The 22432-nt window shown below is 39.8% G+C and overlaps 1 protein-coding gene and 1 long non-coding RNA gene across 2 annotated transcripts; both read left to right on the plus strand.

The window, feature by feature from the left end:
- Nucleotides 1-13931: 13931 nt before the first annotated feature.
- LOC111023904 (uncharacterized) lies at nucleotides 13932-16932 on the plus strand. The gene is made up of 3 exons (XM_022301403.2): nucleotides 13932-14136; nucleotides 16004-16479; nucleotides 16584-16932. Exons 2-3 carry the CDS (start codon nucleotides 16005-16007, stop codon nucleotides 16589-16591), a joined length of 483 nt encoding a protein of 160 aa, XP_022157095.2. The 5' UTR covers nucleotides 13932-14136; nucleotide 16004; the 3' UTR covers nucleotides 16592-16932.
- A 4152-nt stretch (nucleotides 16933-21084) lies between these two features.
- On the plus strand, nucleotides 21085-22196 carry LOC111023908 (uncharacterized). Its single transcript, XR_002603221.2, has 2 exons — nucleotides 21085-21560; nucleotides 21857-22196. It is a non-coding gene; the product is annotated as an uncharacterized LOC111023908 (long non-coding RNA).
- The last annotated feature ends 236 nt before the right edge of the window (nucleotides 22197-22432 follow it).

The raw sequence follows: 22432 nt of genomic DNA on the forward strand, positions 1-22432 counted from the left end.
AGCGGAACCCTTATGTCTAAGGCGCTCCTCTCCTCGGTTTAATCACTCAACAATGCAAATAAGCAACCTTTTTAGTATTGACTTGTTAAGACTTACAGTGGCCTTCTCTAAATCCTAACTTTTTGGGAAAACATGTTGAGCAATGAATGGAAAGTAAAAACACTACTTCTTAGCAACCCTTTTTAGACATAAAAGGCTAACTATCCATAACCGGGCTAGAGACGGGAATTTAGAAAGACATATTGAAGAAAATACAGCAAGTAAAATGGTTGAATGTGGAATGCATGTGTGAAAAACAAAAGTTAACTAATGGAGAGTTTTTATCGGGATTGAGAGCTTCGCCCTTCTCTTTCAAGCAAGGGAGAGTGTCACGTGCTCTTTCCTCCAAAAACACAACTCTCTTAACTAAAAATAAAGTAAAGGCAAAGAGAGAATAAGCAAAGTGCTAGATTTTTATATATTTGAATAAGTAGAAAATGACTAAGTACAAATGGAAACAAAACAAGCTCAATAAAGAAATGTAAAGTGCTCGGGATTTAAAAACCAAAAGTAACTAATGAAAGCAACTCAAAAGTACTTAGAAAGCAACAAAGAAACACTAGAAATGATCAAGAGAAGGAAGCAAGGCTTGATGATTTTGGTGGAGAAGTTGCTGGAATTTATAGCTGTGCAGAATTGGTTAGGTAGGTCCTAAAACGATGGTGAATCACCCATTTCCAACTCTTTTGACTGACCAAATCGTGCTCAAACTGATAGTGGAACACTTCTTCTACACGTATGCATCGGTTGGAACCACCAAAACGCATTGGAAGACGCGTTTCATTAAGGGCAAAGTTGGAAGAAAACCTGTTTTTCTGCAGGCTTCCCAGGCGCCTGGCGCCTCCCATGTAAGTTTTTCGTCTTTTTGCTTCTTTTGATTAATTTGCACTCCCAAATGGTCCTAAAATGTCATAAATACAATATAAGCCAACCACAAACCATAATATATGAATTTTGCATGAATTGGAACTCAAACGATCGAGAAAAATCCGAAACAAAGCTGAAACATTATAAAAACAGCATCTAAAACCTTCTTTTTACGCATGTAAACAAGCGTAATCACATACAATATCAGTAAGTTCCTAAAGTTGCAGACAACAAACATGAATACCAGTCATATACATATCCAATATATAAAATAACCGCAAGTTACAATAACAGCATCGACCTCACAAACCTGTCCAACAATTAAAATAATAAGAGAAACATGTTTATAATGTAAAATCAGCAAGAACAATTTCTATTAACACAAATCAACACACACACCCGCCCCCGTGCTACTTACTTTGTTATGTCCAAAAATTCTCATAAGAGTCCTACTTGCTACTACGCCATGCCTCGTGCATCAACAATCTCATAACAGTCCAATATGCAAAACACCAAAATGATCATATGTAAAAGCCAATCAATCTAAAATAGTCCAACATGATCCAACAGCTCCAGCAGGCATCGTTCACAGAAAAAGCAAAATCAACCACTTAACCAAAATATAATTGATAAGTACCCAGCATACATCAAACACAACCGATTTCTCATAAATATTCAATACGCTTTCGAAACAACAGATTATAGTACCGGTATACAAATTTCATCATGAAAACCAATTAGAACATAATAGCAATTCAATCATAGTCATCCAGGATTACCTGGCTACAATTTATTCACACAACCACATACTTTTCGCAAGATATATCAACAGTTTTATCAACAATGACGTTTACTAAATGATAAGAACGACAAGCGACATGCAAGTATCACACATGGGCACACGAGCAAACAACCATATCATATCAGCACACAACAACCATTCCCTGCAGTAAGAAACTACTTACAACCATTAGCCAATATTCATAAGACACAATTAACTTACATATTAATACATGATAAACACACCGAAAGCACCACACAATTCATACATATTCAATCAACAAACATCCCCCAAGTAAGAACTACTTACAACAAAGTTCTAATGCACTACCAAGTTCACCGAAGGATTCCTAAATCCAAAAGCAAACCAAACTTGATTATAATTCATGTTAGAAACACTTAGTTTGCATCGAAAGTGAGTTTAGATGATCCGTTACCTACTATCTCACCATAAAACCTCTTGGGTAAGGAGTGGGTCGACGCCGAGGAGGTTCGGGCATCCAAAACTGAGCTCGAATGTCCTTATGCTTGCTGTTCCGATGTCAAAAGCTGTAACGCCCCAGGTTTTTATATATCATCCTAGGCAACGCTTAATAATTCACCTGGCTAGCCTTAACTCTAAACACGCGATAAGAAACTCCCTGGGAAAATAATTTAAACGAAATAAAGCTTCGACTCCCATACGTTCTGTCAGAAATACAAATGTCATAAACCGTCAGGACTTCGTCCTCCGTAGGCAATTTAAAAACAGAAACATCTCATATCCACCTCAGTGGCAAAAATTCATAAATAAATAAAACAACCGTACACCTAAACTCCAACGACGACAGTGACGCGTTTACCAGCAACATCCATAACAAATAAAGTAGTTCTAAAGAATACAAAATTTCCTCTGCGGTTCACACCTAGCAATAACATAAATGTCAATGCTACTCGTACCCAACGACCCTGTCTCTATCCTCACTAACTAAGCTAGTGATCCTTCCTCGGTCAAGCCCTCTCCACGTCATCACCGCGGTCGACCCTGTTCACACCTGAAAACATATAAGGGTAAAAAGGGGGGTGAGTACATAAGGTACTCCGTAAGTAGCACTTCCTAACTAGCACAAAAATCATGCTCACAGTCACGGCATAAAGAATAAAACGATAGTAAGGCAATCAAATAAGCAGTGAGAGATAGCAAACAATAACTTGACATTTACATACAACCACCATACGTCGGAACTACCAAGACCACAACCCCTGATTCACTAGCCCTTGTCTCATGGTACTAAACCTTCCTCTACACCCCACTGTGTTACTCCCCGATTAACTTCTCGAGGCATGACGGCTCTTGACATTTATTCCCAAGTTACCGTACCCCTTCCTTTTACAGTACTTGATGTTTGACCTTGCTATTTATTCCCAAGGCCTAGCACCACTACTTCGCAAGCACCACTCTACTTTTATCCCTCAAGCCTAGCTCCTCGAGTCGCATTGACCCTTGATATTTATCCCCAAGGCCTCAATACTCCTCTACAGAAACTTGACGTTCGGCCTTGCCATTTATTCCCAAGGCCTGAACTGTGCACCGGTCCCTGCCGTTTATTCCCAAGGTACCGATGACTTCCCAGCGTATTGGTCCTTGACATTTATCCCCAAGACCCCAATACACGTTTACAGAAATTTGACGTTCGACCTTGTCATTTATTCCCAAGGCCACTACTCAAAGCTTTGAACCTCCAAGCGATTTATATGCATTTTTCAGGTCAAAACACTCATGGTTAACGGACTATCAATTCGTCCCTTTACCCTTCACCCTTCACCACTTCACTAACCCTTCCATGACCACCTACAAGTAAACCTCCCACATTCTAAATCACTGCACCGTTTACAAGCATGCTTTTCCACGTAATAAACAAAATACATCCAACAGCTCACAACCAGAACAATATGAATTAAATTATTGGTATAACCACGCTAGCATTTCATTTAAATCCCATTTGCAAAACGTCATGAGCCAGTTACTTCTAACTACAACACTTCAGAACCTACTAGTCACCTACAACAATAAGAACAGGAAGCATGTTTCTTCAAAAGTGTTCAATAACAGAAAGATGGCAACAAGATCGCTAGAAATTCACAAATCAAACTAACAATCCCTACATGCTCATTTAAATTATTTTAACAAGAAAAAAAAAGAACAGCATCAAAACCATTCCGTTAACGCTAAATAACGCACGCACTCGCCCCCTGGTGCTACTTACACAACCACGTCTTTAAGTTTGCGTCGATCTCACACCTAAGCACCAAAAATAGAAAAATACAGCAATTTAAATGTACTGTTCAGCCTTCGAAAACGACTCTACGAGGGTTCAAAGGGCTCATTACCGCAAAACGACTTCGTGTAGGTGTGGGTAAATTAGATCTAACTTGCAAAGGTGTGGGTAGCGTAAATTGGGCTTCAAACGGATGAAGATAATCGCCGAACACCACCAAAACACTGCTGTCCACGTTTTTGCAGCAGCGAAAAGTGCCCAAAACGACCTCCAACGGCTTCGTTTTGATGTCCGTTACTACAAAACAACTTCGCTTAGGTGTGGGTATTCCAAATCGATTTCGTTTGGATGTGGGTAATCAAAATCTAACTTCGAATAAACGTGGGTCAAAGAAAAGTTACCGGGTTTCACAGATCTAACCTATTCGAGGTTGTTAGGCTCGTTGGATCGGAGAAGGGACGCCGCGAAAACAGCCTCACATGTATCGATGCCGCCTGCAGCTGCCCGAACGTCACGCGCTGCCGCTGCCCGTCGCACGCTGCCGTCGTCTGCCGCTGCCCGACGCCCACGCCAGCTGCTTCCCGACGCCGCACCTGCTGCTGCCGACGCCCGCGCCTGCTGCTGTCTGACTGAGGGGGCCATCGTCGGTGCTGCTTCGTCGGAGAAAGAAATCCGGATGGGGGGCTGGCGGCTTCAAACGAAAGGGAAGGGTGGAAGAACATGAGGAAGGAGAACAAGATGCGCTAGGGTTGTTTTGTTTTAATTCCCCTTTTTCTTTTGTTTTGCAACATATAACTCACTTGGGCTAGTTTCTTTTGTTTAAGGCCCACTTACCCAATCACACCTTGTTAACAAAACCAATAATATAATTTCGTAGTTGGTCCAGTGGACCAGAGCAAGTGTCACATAGCGGAATCCGTACTAAACTATAACTTAATAAATACTACACGCTACTAACTCACCACTAAATCTGTAACAATACACACTAGCCGAGATGCCACACTTAAATTAAATAAAGATCACTGATGAATCAAATAAAATAAAAATGAAATAAATAAATAAATCAATAAACAAAATCTATTTTGTTATAAAATTTTCCGGAACTCGGGGCAAGCTAACCTGTGTAACGCGGGGCGTTACAAAAGCGATGGGTAACGTTGATTCGGGTCCAAAAAGGAGTGGGTCACTGCCGAACGTCCTAAAACACTATTGTATTGTAAATTCCCGTTGGAACGTCACTGGTCGCTCGTGGGTAACTTCTGTTCGTCGAGTACTATCATGGTTCGTGAGCCACCACCACCTATTGCTGCCAACCCCAAGCCTCAGCTGCTGCAAGACGCGCCGCCGCACTGTTTTCGCTACAGATCACATCAGAGAACTGGCTGCGCCCAATGCTGAGCCATCGGAGAATGCCCAAATCGTCGCTGCCACTGGTTCGGGTCGTGGGTACTCTGTTATGCAGTTGTGGCTGCTACAGAACTCGTAGCGCCGCCCCTACTATCAGGAAATCGCTCCGCCGTCGAGGATGCGTCACTGCAAACGCCCGCTATTCGTGGGTCTACTTGATGTCAGCCACCGCCGGAGAAGAACCTGAACTGCCATGGGCGACGCCGTCGCTGGAGGGCTGGGTCGCCGAAAGGAGCTGTTGCCGGAGAAGAAATTCGAAGAAGGCGGGAGGGGGGGGGCTGGCGGCTGCAACAAGAAAGGGAGAAGGAGATGATGGTGAGTTAGGGTTTTCTTTTGTTTATTTTATTTATTTTGCATTTAAACCAAAAAAAGCCCACATTCCCAATTTTTAAAGAATCCTCTTAATTAGTTTTGAAAATGAAAAGACTAACTCCCAACTCTAATGGAAAGCCCATGGGCTAGAAGAAACTAGAATTCTATTTTCAAATAGTTCTAACGGCCCAAAACAAGAAACCCGAAATAAACTAACTTAAACTCTAATAGCCAAGAATAATAACCCAATAAGTAGAAATTAAGAGTCCCGAAAACCATGAATTTAAGATTTAACTAAAAATCTCCTACACTGATCAAGAACTTAAATTATCTTAATCCAATGAAATTAAGCTTAATTCTAATTTAGCCAAAAATTAGAATTTCAAAATTATAAAATCCAAGAATTAAAGTTATCAGCTTAGGAAAAAAATCCAAAGACACTATTTATCTCTAAAAAGACAAGTCAGAGAACGCGGGGCGTTACACGAGCCTCTGTCCACAGCTTGATGTAGGAATAGTGAAACTGATCGATGATTTTTCAGGCCAAGTCTTGGTAGCTCCTGAGAGTACTGAGGCATGTTTTGGAACAATTGTCGGGCAAGGCCTATGAGGGTTCCAGAGAAGCCTCCATACTGCTCGGTGTCATTGTATGTTGCCTGTCGCATGGCATCGTGATACGATGTGGTGTGATCCACAGGGTTAGCTGACCCGCCATATTTGTCAATATTGGTTTTGAACGACTCCCGATCGATCTTTGAGGTCTCATACTGTGTAATGGGTCCACGACCCCCTACTTAGATCTCGGTTTTTTCCTGATTAAAGATTTCTTCGTTCACTCGATCTAACTCTTCATGGCAGATCCCGTCTCCGGACCTGCTCCATCGACGAAACATCTCAGTGCTGGTTTAAGACTCTATGTTGGGAATGGTCATTTTGCGTCTAGATCAATTTTTGTAGATCTTGTCCCGACCGTCATCGGACCCTGGTTGAGTATGAGTGCCGGATACCTCCCCCTCGACCGTGCTCCCATTTGGATGAGGGATGCTTCAGCAAGTTCGATCGGCTAGGATGACCTCAATTAACATCCCCATCAGGGAATGAACGTTTGCGTTGGTGGCCCGTATTTCGCTCTCGAACCCAAAGCCCTTGCTGTGCCCCACCTTTCGCATGCCGACATGGTTGATGGGGCAGAGGAGGTTAACAACATCTTGTGCTCCCCTAACCTTCTGCGGTGCGGTGGGAGTTAGAGTGGGCTTGTCAACTGATTTGTCGCATCGACGCTCCTCGTCGACGTACTTTTTGTAGCACGATTCCTTATCATAAGTCATCCCAGTGATATCTTAGTGCGGAGAACTAGTTTTTTTTGCTGGCTTGAAAACATCGTCCCCATTGACGGCGCCAACTTATTTGAGTATTTATAAAGTTTCATACTTCCTGATGTAAATTATTTTTAGTGTTCATTATTAAGAAATAATAGGTACTATGTAGGCCTTAGTTTTGTTCATTTGAGGTATGAAAATCATAATTAAAATAATCCTAAAATTTTTTTTTAAAATTGCTTCATACCGGACGTTAAGGGTTTATGTTATTTTCATAATTTTAGCTTGTTTAATACGAAAAATTGGACCTGTTCATTCTCAATTTTTGGGACCGTGACCAATAGTTTTTTTTTTCGTATAACGTAGTGGGGTGGGGGATCAAACTCAGAACCTCTTAGTTGGAGATTATGCCAATTACCGTTGAGTTATGCTCGCTTTAGCATGACGGGCAGCTTTATAGCAACTCAAAATTTATTTCTAATGTATTCAAAATATGTTTTTGATTAATTTATTTCTAATGTTATGTGATTTGTCTATTTTTGGTAAAATTTTAAATGTAGTAAATCACCTAATAGATATTATCTATAAAAAAAATTAAAGGGTAATGTGGGATTTAAAATTAGTTTTACAAGTTTAGATATTAGTTTTATTGATATGGAATTCATACCGGTGAAGTAGTGAACCTAGCTAGTTGATGAGGTTTTTCTTAAAAAGCTAAATTTATGCAATTAACCAAGTAAAGTTATGTTAATTATTATTAGGAAACATTAAGGATTTATCTTTAATTTACAACGTTCATGTAAGTGGATTCTATCATAAGTTACCGCCTTGTTGTTTTGTTGTATTATTGATTGATTTTAAGGTTCCTTATGATGACCTTGACATTGAAGAGGAGGAGATATGAGACATACTTAAATTTATTTATAATTTATACTTTTAATTATGACTAGATCACTTTTTTATTTTGTTTAATTTAAGGATGATAATTTATGATTTACTCTGCTGGAGATTTATAAGTTCAATTTTATTAAGTTATCGTTTCAATTTTTAAATGTTTTTTTAATGAAATTATGTTTTATGAGTAATTATCTCAATTTAAGATTATTAAATACATATAGAAAAATGGGTCATTACAACTTGTGTAAATATTGAGGGTATAATGATATTAAAGGTGTTTCATTAATTTGATGTCATGTCTTATCTTCTCTTGAGATTCAACTTGGAAATCAAAGGAGGCCACATGACATAGTCCTAAGTACGAGCTCCGATGTGAGCATCATTCACACTTGCCATTTTATTTGTTCCAAAGCAATATTAAGTCAAAAGTTAACTGTAGGCAGCAACAAAGAACAAAATATGAAATTCAAATTTCATTAAATTGAACGACCGAGGTGCATCTGCCCCAGTCCACAAAAGTTCATAATCAACAATTTTCTAAGCAAAAGTTAAGTAGAAAACATAAGCTGCCGAAAAAGCTAATCCAAGCCCTCCAGAGGTGCGCCCTCATCTCTCATTGGGAAACAAGCAGGTCGACCTCTTGCGAGTCCACAAGAAGAGCTTCCTCTTTGGTAGTATGGATGGTGTTGCTCTTTCGAGTGATTTACCATCCTCTTCCTCGTCGTCTTGCATGGAGTCAAGGTCCCTCAGATATCCATCCACCACGTCTTGAGGGTAAATGCTATTGTTGGACCCGAGGCCAATTTCTCGATATATCTCAGCTTTATGGGTCTAAGGTCGAGGTCGGGAGCCCCCTATTTAAGCCAATACGTTACACACTTGAAGCTGACGTCATTGAAGTCCTTTGTAAAACCATCAACGTTAGGGTGGGCTCGGAAGGCTTTCTCAAGAAACACCTTGTTGTTCAGCCAAGCCTCACTCTTTTCGATGTCGGGCTTCATGTTTGTGATCTTGTTTACAAGATCGTCACATGAGCTCTATCTTTTCAACCTCGAGCCCCTTCACCACGATGTGACTCCTTCTCACAAGCACTCTTCCGCGCTCGACCTCATGCTCGACCTTTTTGAGCTTCCGCTTCGTGGCCTCCAGCTCGACCGTGACTTCTTTTTGCTCACCTTTAGTAGCGGCAGTGGTTTCTGTGGCAGTGGAAGGAAGCTTCCCGCTCCATCTCAGTCAACAGATCTCTACCGTCAAGCATGGCCTTCATCATGATCGAGGCATGGAAGGCCACAGCATGAGTCTGTAAGACAAGAAAGCCAAAGCATTGGTTAGGGAGCTTTTATAAAAACGAGGCGAAGGTATTGTCTATACTAAAAAATCTCAGCCCGACAGTATAATCGATCATTTGTTGGATGGCCGAACCTAGTACACTAATAAATTTAGAGGTGTGTCGTAAGTACAGAGAGAAACTAGCTCTCCCCATTTGCACCACTCTGTCCTTCACCCTGGTTCTCAAAGGTTCGATTCAAAACCTCATCTGGATGTCCGAGATCCCCTCATATCCTGGCTTCCTGATCATCAGTTAAACGAATGATCCCGTCTTGCCTCTTATCGGATGTGATACCTTCCGAAAATGAAGTTATTCTCTCCTTGGCCTCATAAGACACTGCATTGGCACTTTCCAGCCTTACAACTTTTGAGCCTCAACTCGGCCAAGCCTTGAATTATTTGGCATCACCGAGACGCTTGCGCTTCACGGCATTGGCAGAAGTGCAGACCATGGCTAGAAAGAAAGAGAGACGCCATTGAGAATCATAGCAAAAGTCATACGTCATACGAAGTACTCGGCTTGACCTACCTAGCTTTAAGTTAGGGCGTTGAGCATCTTGAGGAAATAGCAAGTTGTTATAGTCTAACAGCCCGGACCCAGATCAAAGCTTGATCATCAGCAAGGTTCCGACTTGCTTACCGCTTTTGAAGCGATCTTTCAAGTACTTCAAGAAGTTGAACGTTTGTTAGGTCAGGATAGGAACGGGCTTGATTTTAACTACCAAAACATAAATGAGGTCAAATGAAGAAAATATGGGCATGACTAAGGCTCCGAGATTGTTATATAAGCACCTCTGACCTAGATTGCCAAACCTACGGGGGACATCATAGATGTTGGGTTTTATGCCCTAAACTCGAGGTTTCCAGCTATAAAACAAATATTTATTCAATAAAATGGTTATTGATGTTTGTTTTAGAACTGCATTAACCCAAATCCAATAAACTAACATCTAAAGATATGTCATGTAACTGAATTAGTATATAACAGATCTATAGTATATATTTAATATACAACATATAAATTTGATATACTGTAACGCCCCGAGTCCCTCAGCTTAGTTAGTCTCGAATCGGGAGATTTTTCATTTAAATTTCAAAGTGAATGTTAATTGAATTTATCGATAATTATCGGGCTCTAACAATCCAATTAAATTAATATTAACCGAGCTTGGTATGTTGGGTCTTGGGTTGAGGGAATGGACTCCTCCTTCTTTGGGCTTGGATGATTGGGCTTAATGGGAAAATTGTTTTAAATCAAAACAAAAGGGAAACCCTAACACTTTTCTTCTTCTTTTTCCTCCCTTTTTTTCTTCCTCATCCCTAGCCGACAGCCCCTCCAACCTTCTTCTCCTTCTTCTTGTCCAGACGGCAGCCTTCTTCTCCGGCGAAGCGGCACAGCAGCAGCAGCTCCTCCACGTCGGCGTCCTCCTGCAGCAGCTCGCGGCGGCGCACGACTTACGGGCCTTCTCCACGGCGACGACGCGTTCCGAGCAGAACCGGACGCCCAACAATCTGCTGCTACCTCCGGCGACGTGCGCAACCCCCGGCGGGCCTTCTCCACGGCGGCGACGCATTCCGAGCAGAACCAGACAGCGGCGGCAACAGCCCAGGTCCGACATCGTTCCTCCGGTGACCCCGCGCCCAGATCTGTGACACCAGCAAGTTTCTTGACGTTTTCTTTCCTCGGTTTGGTGTTATCCAGCCCCTCCAGCAACGTTATACGATTACCCACACATAACCGAAGCTTGATTCTTGATACCCACTCCTTACGGCATTGGGTCGGCATTGAACCACCTTCAATCGGACCCAAATCTATGTTACCCATCAGTTTTTGACATCGTTCCAGCAAGCCTAAGGCCATTCAAAGTCGAATTTTGGAGCTAGAAGATCCTCGGCGTCGACCCACTTCTAACCCAAGAGGTTTTGGTGTGAGTTAGTAGGTAACAACACACCTAAATTTGGGTTCAATATTATTTAAATGTTTCCAATTGGCTACTAACCTCTGTTTGTACTTTTTCCTTGTAGGAAGTGTTTGACAAGCTTAGGAGCTTTAGGACTTTTGGTAGTAAGTAGCACGGGGGCGAGTGCGTGCGTTGATGTTGGTTATTTGGTTGCTGATGTACTGTTTATGATGCTTAATATTGGTTCTGATATGTAGTTTTGTATGCATGATTAGTGTTGAATGTCCGTCGGTAATAACAGTGGGAATTTCGTATTGTTGAACTTCTGAGATCCGTGATAGAATGATGTATGACTGTAGGGAATGTTCGTTAAAGTGAATTTATTTTGGAAATGTTTGTTGTCTGAGTTCGTATGAAGTGTTTGGCGTGTCTCATGAGTTTTATTATATCTAGCAGTGCTTATTGAATATGAACGTTGTCATTCGTATGTTGTGAAAGTATGTTTAGTTTATTGTTTGCTTCTAGAAAGATTTTTATGTTGTGGAAGCATGCTGGATTGTGTTGGCGAGCGGCGAGATGCATTGAAATCATACTTGTGTTGGTGTTGTTGATGGGCGTTGTGGTGCTTGGTGTTATTAGAAAGTTAGTACTGGAATCTTGGTTGGGGGCTAGAAACGATGTGTGGAGTTTTGCAAATTATGAAGTGAATGGGTGAGTGTCAGGGTCTCGGGTATAAATGGTCGGGGGCTGATACGTCACTAATTGGGTATCGAGGCCTCGGGTATAAATGGTCGGGGGTCGATGCGAGGAGTCTTTCGAAAGGAGAACTATTGGGGCCTTGGGTATAAATGGTCAAGGGACAATAGATGGTAAGACATCGAGGTCTCGGGTATAAATGGTCGAGGGTCGATGCATTAGTGTCGGGGCTCTGGGTATAAATGGTCAGGGGCCGACACTACCAAAAGAATGGTTTCGAAGAGCTCGAATAACTGAGGTGAACATAGTTGTAGTTGAGGTATTAGAGAGCCAGGTGGACGGTAATGTTTTTATCTGATTGTGGTTAGCTTCGGGTCTTTTTAGAGCATGTTTATGGATGAATGTATAAAATATTAGTAGAGCATTGTTGGGTTTTATGTCCAAAAACTCATAGTTTGAAAATGACAGATATACTTTTATCATTTAATAAAGTTGTTATTGAAGGTTTTAATCAATAAGTAGTTATTGATCCAATCAAATGTTCTTACTATATCTAAATCCAATAAAATAAAGGATCCTAGACTGTTACCTGAGACTCAAACTCTATGTAAGAGACATAAATATGGATCAAGTTTGAGTTAACAGTCTAAATGGTCTATAGTGTAGGAATAAGGTTGGGCGCCTTATTCTGGGGACACTATGGATGCGGCCCACTTTGTAGCTAGTAGAAACGATGTGATCCTAATTCGTTCACGTGAAGACATGCGAGTGGGGGTGTCCTGTGCAAAGAGTTTGCATAAGACCGGACCATGAGATAGTCACTTTTACTTTATAACATCGTTTACTGTTTGAAACTGACTATCTCAACTTTGATGGCCTAGGTAACTCGATCTTAATCATGAGCTAACTATGAACTTCTGTTTACTAGGGATTATCCTTAGATCTGCATGGGTGAGAGCAGCTCAACAGTGCTGGCTCAATAAGCCTCCCATTTCAGGGGTAAGACCCGGTAGATAGCTAGGGACATAGGGTGCAAGAAGGAATTCACTTCTACCCAATTTTGGGATAGTAGAGAGGTTGTTCTCCTAAGGGCTGAATCCAGGTCTTGAACAATTGGCGCCACCCTCATCAAAAGGTTTGAGAGGATTTTTTGATTTGATAGTTGGATTACAAATCATTGTTCATCAGAGGATTAGTGGGACTTAAGGAACAAGAGATAATTACAGGGGTAAAGCGATATTTTGACCCAGCTGTAATTACGAACAACCTGTGAAGGGTCGACTTACCGATCATGGTTATATCAAATGGACATAATATATCTACAGTGAGGAGAGTGCAGCTACGGGCTTTAGTGGAGTGACCGCGTAGTTAACGATTGTTGGTTAACTAGGTTAAAGAGTTTAACCAGTTAATCTCGGATCGTTGGAGCTCATGATCTGTAGGTCCATAAGGTCCCCTGGCTAGCTCATATAGAAATAAACTTGGAATAATTTGAAGGAATAATTCAAATCGTACGAATTAGGTTAATCATATGAGATATGATTAAGTAATTGATATATGATATCAATTTGAGAAATTTTGACAAAATATTTAAATAGGATTTAAATATTAAAATTATGAATGCGGATTCATAATCGGAGGCATGGATTTCATCAAACATCGGATTTTGGAAAAAGTCAAATAGTTGACTTTGACCAGAGAAAGTCAAAGGTTGACTAAAGTAGATTAAAATAATTTTTTTAACCAAGTTGGTGGAAAATTCCACTAACTTGTTGAGTGGAACATTTAAATAATCTCAAAAATCCACTTTTTGACACTTAGCCATGCATGCATAAATGGAATGTGTGTTGTAAGTTTTTTGTGAACTTAAACATGCATTTTGACACTTAGTCATGCCATGCATGAGTGAAATGTGTGTTGTAAGCTTTTGGTGAACTTAGACATGCATTTTGACACTTAGCCATGCCATGCATGAGTGAAATGTGTGTTGTAAGCTTTTGGTGAACTTAGACATGCATTTTGACACTTAGTCATGCCATGCATGAGTGAAATATGTGTTGTAAGCTTTTGGTGAACTTTGACATGCAAGAGTTGCATGTAATTTGCCTATTTAAGAAGGCTTTTGTTCAAACATCAAGATCTCTTGGAACCTTTGGCCATTTGATGTGTTTTCAAAAAGCTTACATAACTCCTTTTAGCTCCACTTTTCTCTAATTTTTTCCTTGTCTAAAAAGAGTCCCACCACTCTATTCCAAGCCTTGAGAATAGCTAGGAAGATCTCTTGGTGGTCCTTCATTGGAGTTATTTGAAGATTTTTGAAAAGCTACAAAGGTTTGTTTTTTTCTCTACTTATCTCTAAGCATCATAATGTATGATCATGCATGTTTAATCCTAGGTTGTATTATGCATCTAGATTGTTATTTCGATTCTTGCTCACTTCCGCTGCGCATGTATGTATTTTCTCCATCATGTGGTATCAGAGCATCTAGAATAACATTCATTTGCATATGGTGGGTACAAATTCATTTGATGAATGTTGTAGTTGAATTAAATTGGATATATTACGGTTTTGGCAATCCTCTTAATTTTGGCTTGTAATTATGTCCTTTTATTTGTTATTATTCTTTTTCCGAAGTCATTAGAGTTGGAATTCGGTTGTAATATTGGTCAAATTCAAAGAGATAAAGGCTGAAATTTAGCTTCAAACCCGCCTACGACAAAGCTTTCGACCAGGTTCGGTTTTCCTCCCTTTTTGGTCTGATTCGTGCTGTTTCAAGCCGGTTTGGGTTCTTGGAGGTCCGGTTTGAAGAGGTTCAATTTCGGTTCAAGTTTCTACAAAATTGTTTTGTAATAATTTAGTTTAATTTAGTTGTAAGGATGCCAAAACCGGTCCAATTTAATTGTTGATTTAATTATGCATTATGAATGTATGAATTAAATGTTTTATATTGAATGTGCATAATGTATGCCATTTAGATTTAAAATCCCACCATAGGATTAAGCATGTATCATGCATGAGATATCTTATAAGTAGTTATAATGTATAGTATGCATGATAGATTCAAATTATGATTTGAATGTATGGTTATGGAGCATGCCTATGGTTTATAAGTGTTATAAAAGAGATAGACATTAAAATCCATAATAAAGATAATATGCATGCTCACTTAGGGTTTAATGGCCAATGCAAAAGTTTTCATAGGCAAAAACTAGGTCGTTACTCATAAATTGGTAAAACATGAACACTCACCTGATAAAATCTTGTCTAAGGCTGGGGGTATTTAAGTTGACGGTTTACGGAACACCCCCTACCTGGAGATTGAGTCGGTTCTTGAGTTGTGTTAACCAATTTCATGAGCATGCATGAGCGGTGTGAGGTAATAAAATTGGTTTATCACCTAGACATCGTAGGTTTAAATCCAATATAAGAGTTATATTTGGATGAATCACCTAGACTTAGGATATGTTTATTTAGCCTGAATATATGCCTAAAGTGAAAATATACCCTAAAACCGTCTAGAACACTTCAGCTGGAGATTAGTAATGTACTATTAGCTCTAGCGTCCCTAAGAGTTCACAGCGTGAGATCCATGCTTGCCTTCGTGCCGCCCTGGGAGCGGCCTCCCTTCGGAGAGTGTTTGCATGGGTTATGAACAGGGTGAATAGGGGAAGTAGTTCATAGTAAGTGGGTGAAGGATTAGTGTCAACAAAATCCTACGGTATCTTCCATTAGGTCACACCGTGAGAGTCCTATAATGCGCATGCATGTCTGCCCTGGAGCGACCTTACCAATCGGAGGGTGGTATTATAGGATTCGGAACACCGCGAACTCCTAAAAGGATAGGATTTCTTAGATTCGTTTTCAATCTTGACTTTCCAATTTCGGGAGCATATTGATCCTAATCTTAGAAGTTTAAAAGTGGAAGGTCACACTTACAAGAATTACTAAGAGTTAGTATATTCTTGACCAAACCAAACGATAACTAAAGGCTATAGGAATAACAGTTATTTTGGTATTAGCATTTAGTCAAGATTGTCTTAATTCAATGGAGGAATGGTTGACTGCCTCTCGGAGGAGGTTGTTCTAAACCATTGAAGTATCGTTGCAAATATAAATAAAAAATGGGTACTTTATTAGAATTTGCTAAACTTAAAATTGCATTTATAGAAACTAATATAAAGTATGTTTGTTTTTCAGCATGAATAGCTCAATAGTTCAACTCTTAGCTTCGGAAAAACTAAACGGGGTCAATTATTCAACGTGGAAAAACAATCTCAATACGATACTAGTCGTCGATGACCTACGATTCGTCTTAACTGAGGAATGTCCACAAACCCCTGCCGTAAATGCCAACCGAAATGTTCGGGAAGCATTTGATCGATGGGTCAAGGCCAACGATAAGGCCCGTGTCTACATTCTTGCCAGCATGACTGATGTATTGGCAAAGAAACATGAACCCTTGATGACTGCAAAGGAAATCATGGATTCATTAAAGGCGATGTTTGGGGAACTTTCATCGACCTTGAGGCACGAGGCACTTAAATATGTTTACAATGAGCATATGAAGGAGGGGACCTCTGTTAGAGAACATGTCCTGGACGTGATGGTCCACTTCAATACTGCTGAAGTGAACGGGGCCACCATTGATGAAGCAGCAGAGAAAGCAACGACAGGTAAATACGATTTACTAGTTGTTGAAACATGTTTAGTGGAGTATGATACTTCCACCTGGATACTTGATTCAGGAGCCACTAACCATATTTGTTTCTCATTTCAGGAAACTAGTTCCTGGAAGAAGCTGGAAGAAGGCGAGATAATTCTCAAAGTTGGAACTGGAGATGTTGTCTCAGCCAAAGCAGTGGGAGATTTAAAGTTGTTTTTTGACGATAGATACATTTTACTAGAAAATTTTTTGTATGTTCCTCTTACGAAAAGGAACTTAGTATCTATCTCATGTTTATTAGAACAAATGTATAGAATATCCTTTGAAATTAATGAAGCGTTCATATTCAGAAAAGGTATTCAAATTTGTTCTGCTATACTCGAAAACAACTTATATAAGTTAAGACCAACCAGAGCAAATTTTATCTTTATGACTGAGATGTTTAGAACTGTCGAAACTCATAATAAAAGACAAAAGGTTTCTTCTAACGCTTTTTTATGGCACTTAAGACTTGGACATATAAATCTCAATAGGATTGGGAGGCTGGTTAAGAGTGGACTTCTAAATAAGTTAGAAGATGACTCCTTACCACCGTGCGAGTCCTGTCTTGAGGGAAAGATGACTAAAAGATCTTTTACTGGAAAAGGTCTTAGAGCCACGATACCCTTAGAGCTCGTTCACTCAGACCTTTGTGGACCGATGAACGTAAGAGCTCGAGGTGGGTATGAATATTTCATCAGCTTCATTGATGATTATTCTAGGTATGGTCATATTTACCTAATGCATCACAAGTCTTAAACCCTTGAAAAGTTCAAGGAATATAAGGCAGAAGTTGAAAACCAATTAGGTAAATCAATAAAGACACTTCGATCGGATCGAGGTGGAGAGTACATGGACTTGAAATTCCAAGACTATTTGATAGAACATGGAATTCAGTCACAACTTTCTGCACCTAATATGCCTCAACAGAATGGTGTATCTGAAAGAAGAAACCGAACCTTGTTAGACATGGTTCGCTCTATGATGAGCTATGCTCAATTACCTGATTCCTTTTGGGGACATGCGTTAGAGACCGCTGTCTACATTTTGAACAATGTTCCCTCTAAGAGTGTTTTGATACACCTTATGAGCTATGGAAAGGGCGTAAAGGTAGTTTACGTCACTTTAGGATTTGGGGCTGCCCAGCACACGTGTAGGTGCAAAACCCTAAGAAATTGGAACGACGTCAAAATTATGCCTATTTGTAGGTTACCCAAAAGAATCAAAAGGTGGTTTGTTTTATAATCCTCAAGAAAATAAAGTATTTGTGTCGACAAATGCCACGTTCTTAGAGGAAGACCACATTAGGAGTCATCAACCTCGCAGTAGGCTAGTATTGAATGAGATGTCCAAAAACACTGCAGAAAGAGCTAGTTCATCAACTAAAGTAGTTGATGGAACTAACATTTATGGTCAGTCACATCCTTCTCAAGAGTTGAGAATGCCTCGACATAGTGGGAGGGTTGTTCTTCAGCCTGACCGTTACTTGGGTTTAACTGAAACTCAAATCGTCATACCAGAGGACGGCATAGATGATCCATCAACCTATAAACAGGCGATGAATGATGTGGACCGAGACCAATGGATAAAAGCCATGGACCTTGAAATGGAATCAATGTATTCCAATTCGGTCTGGGTTCTTGTAGATCAGCCAAATGACGTAAAGCCAATTGGTTGTAAATGGATCTACAAGAGAAAACGAGACCATACCGAGAAAGTACAGACTTTCAAGGCTCAACTTGTGGCAAAAGGTTTCAACCAGAGAGAGGGAGTTGACTATGAGGAAACTTTCTCTCCTGTTGCCATGCTAAAGTCGATTAGGATACTATTGTCCATCGCCACTTTTTATGATTATGAAATTTGGCAGATGGATGTCAAGACAGCATTCCTAAATGGAAGTCTTGAAGATAGTATTTATATGGTCCAACCAGAGGGGTTCATTGAACAGGACCAAGAACAAAAGGTTTGTAAGCTTCAGAGATCCATTTATGGATTGAAGCAAGCATCTCGGTCCTGGAATATAAGATTTGATACTGCGATCAAATCTTATGGCTTTGAGCAAAATGTTGACGAACCTTGTGTATATAAGAAAATCGTCAATTCCACTGTAGCGTTTCTAGTTTTGTACGTTGACGACATCCTACTCATTGGGAATGATGTAGGTTTTCTGTCTGACGTTAAAAAATGGCTAGCTAAGCAATTCCAAATGAAAGATTTGGGAGATGCAAAGCATGTTCTAGGGATCCAAATAGTTCGGAACCAAAAGAACAAGACACTAGCCATGTCTCAAGCAACTTATATCGACAAAATGTTGTCTAGATATAAGATGCAGAATTCCAAAAGAGGTTTATTACTTTTTAGACATGGAATTCACCTGTCTCAGGAACAGTGTCCTAAGACACCTCAAGAAATTGAGGGGATGAGACATATTCCCTACGCTTCAGCTGTTGGAAGCTTAATGTATGCTATGTTATGTACTAGACCTGACATATGCTATGCATTAGGGATAGTCAGCAGATATCAGTCTAATCCAGGATATGATCATTGGACTGCCGTTAAAAATATCCTCAAGTATCTTAGGAGAACGAGGAACTATATGCTCGTGTATGGTGCTAAGGATTTGATCCTTACAGGATACACTGACTCTGATTTTCAGACCGATAAAGATGCTAGAAAATCTACATCGGGATCAGTGTTCACTTTGAATGGAGGAGCAGTAGTGTGGAGAAGTGTAAAGCAAACTTGCATTGCAAACTCCACAATGGAAGCTTAATACATAGCTGCTTGTGAAGCAGCAAAGGAAGCAGTGTGGCTCAGGAAATTCTTGACTGATCTGGAAGTCGTTCCAGACATACATCTGCCCATCACTCTCTTTTGTGATAACAGTGGAGCAGTTGCAAATTCCAAGGAACCTAGAAGCCATAAGCGCGCAAAGCATATTGAGCGGAAATACCATCTCATAAGGGAGATAGTAAACCGGGGAGACGTGGTCGTCACTCAGATAGCTTCGGAAGAGAATCTTACTGATCCATTTACTAAGGCCCTCTCGGCTAAAGTGTTTGAGGGTCACCTAGAGAGTCTAGGACTACGAGTTTTGTAAACTAGGATAAGTGGGAGAATAATTCGGCGTGTATCTGATGTATGCCCAATCTTCTTGTATTTTCTCACTCAAACTCAATAAAATGTACCATTGGAGTTTTAGTCCAAGTGGGAGTTTGTTGGGTTTTATTTCCTAAAACTCATAGTTTGAAAATGACAGATATACTTTTATCATTCAATAAATTTGTTATTGAAGGTTTTAATCAATAAGTAGTTATTGATCCAATAAAATGTTCTTACTATATCTAAATCCAATAAAATAAAGGATCCTAGATTGTTACCTGAGACTCAAACTCTATGTAAGAGACATAAATATGGATCAAGTTTGAGTTAATAGTCTAAATGGTCTATAGTATAGGAATAAGGTTGGGCGTCTTATTATGGGGACACTATGGATGCGGCCCACTTTGTAGCTAGTAGAAACGATGTGATCCTAATTCATTCATGTGAAGACATGCGAGTGGGGGTGTCTAGTGCAGAGAGTTTGCATAAGACCGGACCATGAGATAGTCACTTTTACTTTATAACACTGTTTACTGTTTGAAACTAACTATCTCAACTTTGATGGCCTAGGTAACTCGATCTTAATCCTGAGCTAACTATGAACTTCTGTTTACTAGGGATTATCCTTAGATCTGCATGGGTGAGAGCAGCTCAACAGCGCTGGCTCAATAAGCCTCCCATTTCAGGGGTAAGACTCGGTAGATAGCTAGGGACATAGGGTGCAAGAAGGAATTCACTTCTACCCAATTTTGGGATAGTAGAGAGGTTGTTCTCCTAAGGGCTGAATCCAGGTCTTGAACAATTGGCGCCACCCTCATCAAAAGGTTTGAGAGGATTTTTTCATTTGATAGTTGGATTACAAATCATTGTTCATCAGAGGATTAGTGGGACTTAAGGAACAAGAGATAATTACAGGGGTAAAGCGATATTTTGACCCAGATGTAATTACGAACAACCTGTGAAGGGTCAACTTACCGATCATGGTTATATCAAATTGACATAATATATCTACAGTGAGGAGAGTGCAGCTACGGGCTTTAGTGGAGTGACCGCGTAGTTAACGATTGTTGGTTAACTAGGTTAAAGAGTTTAACCGGTTAATCTCAGATCGTTGGAGCTCATGATCTGTAGGTCCATAAGGTCCCCTGGCTAGCTCATATAGGAATAAACTTGGAATAATTTGAAGGAATAATTCAAATCGTACGAATTAGGTTAATCATATGAGATATGATTAAGTAATTGATATATGATATCAATTTGAGAAATTTTGACAAAATATTTAAATAGGATTTAAATATTAAAATTATGAATGCGGATTCATAATCGGAGGCATGGATTTCATCAAACATCGGATTTTGGAAAAAGTCAAATAGTTGACTTTGACCAGAGAAAGTCAAAGGTTGACTAAAGTAGATTAAAATAATTTTTTTAACCAAGTTGGTGGAAAATTCCACTAACTTGTTGAGTGGAACATTTAAATAATCTCAAAAATCCACTTTTTGACACTTAGCCATGCATGCATAAATGAAATGTGTGTTGTAAGTTTTTTGTGAACTTAAACATGCATTTTGACACTTAGACATGCCATGCATGAGTGAAATGTGTGTTGTAAGCTTTTGGTGAACTTAGACATGCATTTTGACACTTAGTCATGCCATGCATGAGTGGAATATGTGTTGTAAGCTTTTGGTGAACTTTGACATGCAAGAGTTGCATGTAATTTGCCTATTTAAGAAGGCTTTTGTTCAAACATCAAGATCTCTTGGAACCTTTGGCCATTTGATGTGTTTTCGAAAAGCTTACATAACTCCTTTTAGCTCCACTTTTCTCTAATTTTTTCCTTCTCTAAAAAGAGTCCCACCACTCTATTCCAAGCCTTGAGAATAGCTAGGAAGATCTCTTGGTGGTCCTTCATTGGAGTTATTTGAAGATTTTTGAAAAGCTACAAAGGTTTGTTTTTTTCTCTACTTATCTCTAAGCATCATAATGTATGATCATGCATGTTTAATCTTAGGTTGTATTATGCATCTAGATTGTTATTTCGATTCTTGCTCACTTCCGCTGCGCATGTATGTATTTTCTCCATCAAGCATGTCTATAGTTGTTCGCATACTGTAATGATAGAGCATGACGATGTATGTTTCCTTTATGGTTATGAGCATGACGTTTGTGTGTGTTTGGTGAGGGCTACTTACGGAGTATATTTTATATACTCACCCCCCCCCCCTCTACAATGATTGTTTCAGGTGAAGGACTCGTGGGTGACCGCGGTGATGGGACGGAGGAGGCCTGACGTTCGAGGACCATAGGCTACTTAGTTTTCCTGTTTAGTTTAATTCGTTGGATAGAGCCTTATGTTGTGGCCAATAAACGGTTTATTTGCATTTGAATAATTGAGAGATTCGTTCTTCTTGTTGTTAGTTTTGCTTCGGGTTAGGAGCCTATTTGAGTTTTATTCCATTTGTTTAGATTCATATAGATTGAATAATAAACTTGCCTCGTGAAGTGGTTCACGAATGTTGCTGAATGTTATTCCATGAGATTGGTTTATCATTAATTTGATGAGGATTGGAACTTGATTCTTTTTTTTTTGGAGTTTATGCGTATAGGAAGTTGGCAGGATGTAGTCGGAGTTAACTTTGATTAGTTGGGTAGTGAATGTGACCTAGAGGTGTACGGAAAATTCTGGGTCATTACATATACAGTGTGTATATATACAATATATGTTCTATATACAGGTGGATAATGTTCTAGTAATAACTTAAAGGTCAATAATATATGGGTAAGGTTTCGGTACATTATCCTGATAACACTATGGATAC

Source organism: Momordica charantia (genome assembly GCF_013281855.1).
Source record: "Momordica charantia cultivar OHB3-1 chromosome 1 unlocalized genomic scaffold, Mcharantia_2.0 BLBB01000001.1, whole genome shotgun sequence".
NCBI classification, from domain to species: domain Eukaryota; kingdom Viridiplantae; phylum Streptophyta; class Magnoliopsida; order Cucurbitales; family Cucurbitaceae; genus Momordica; species Momordica charantia.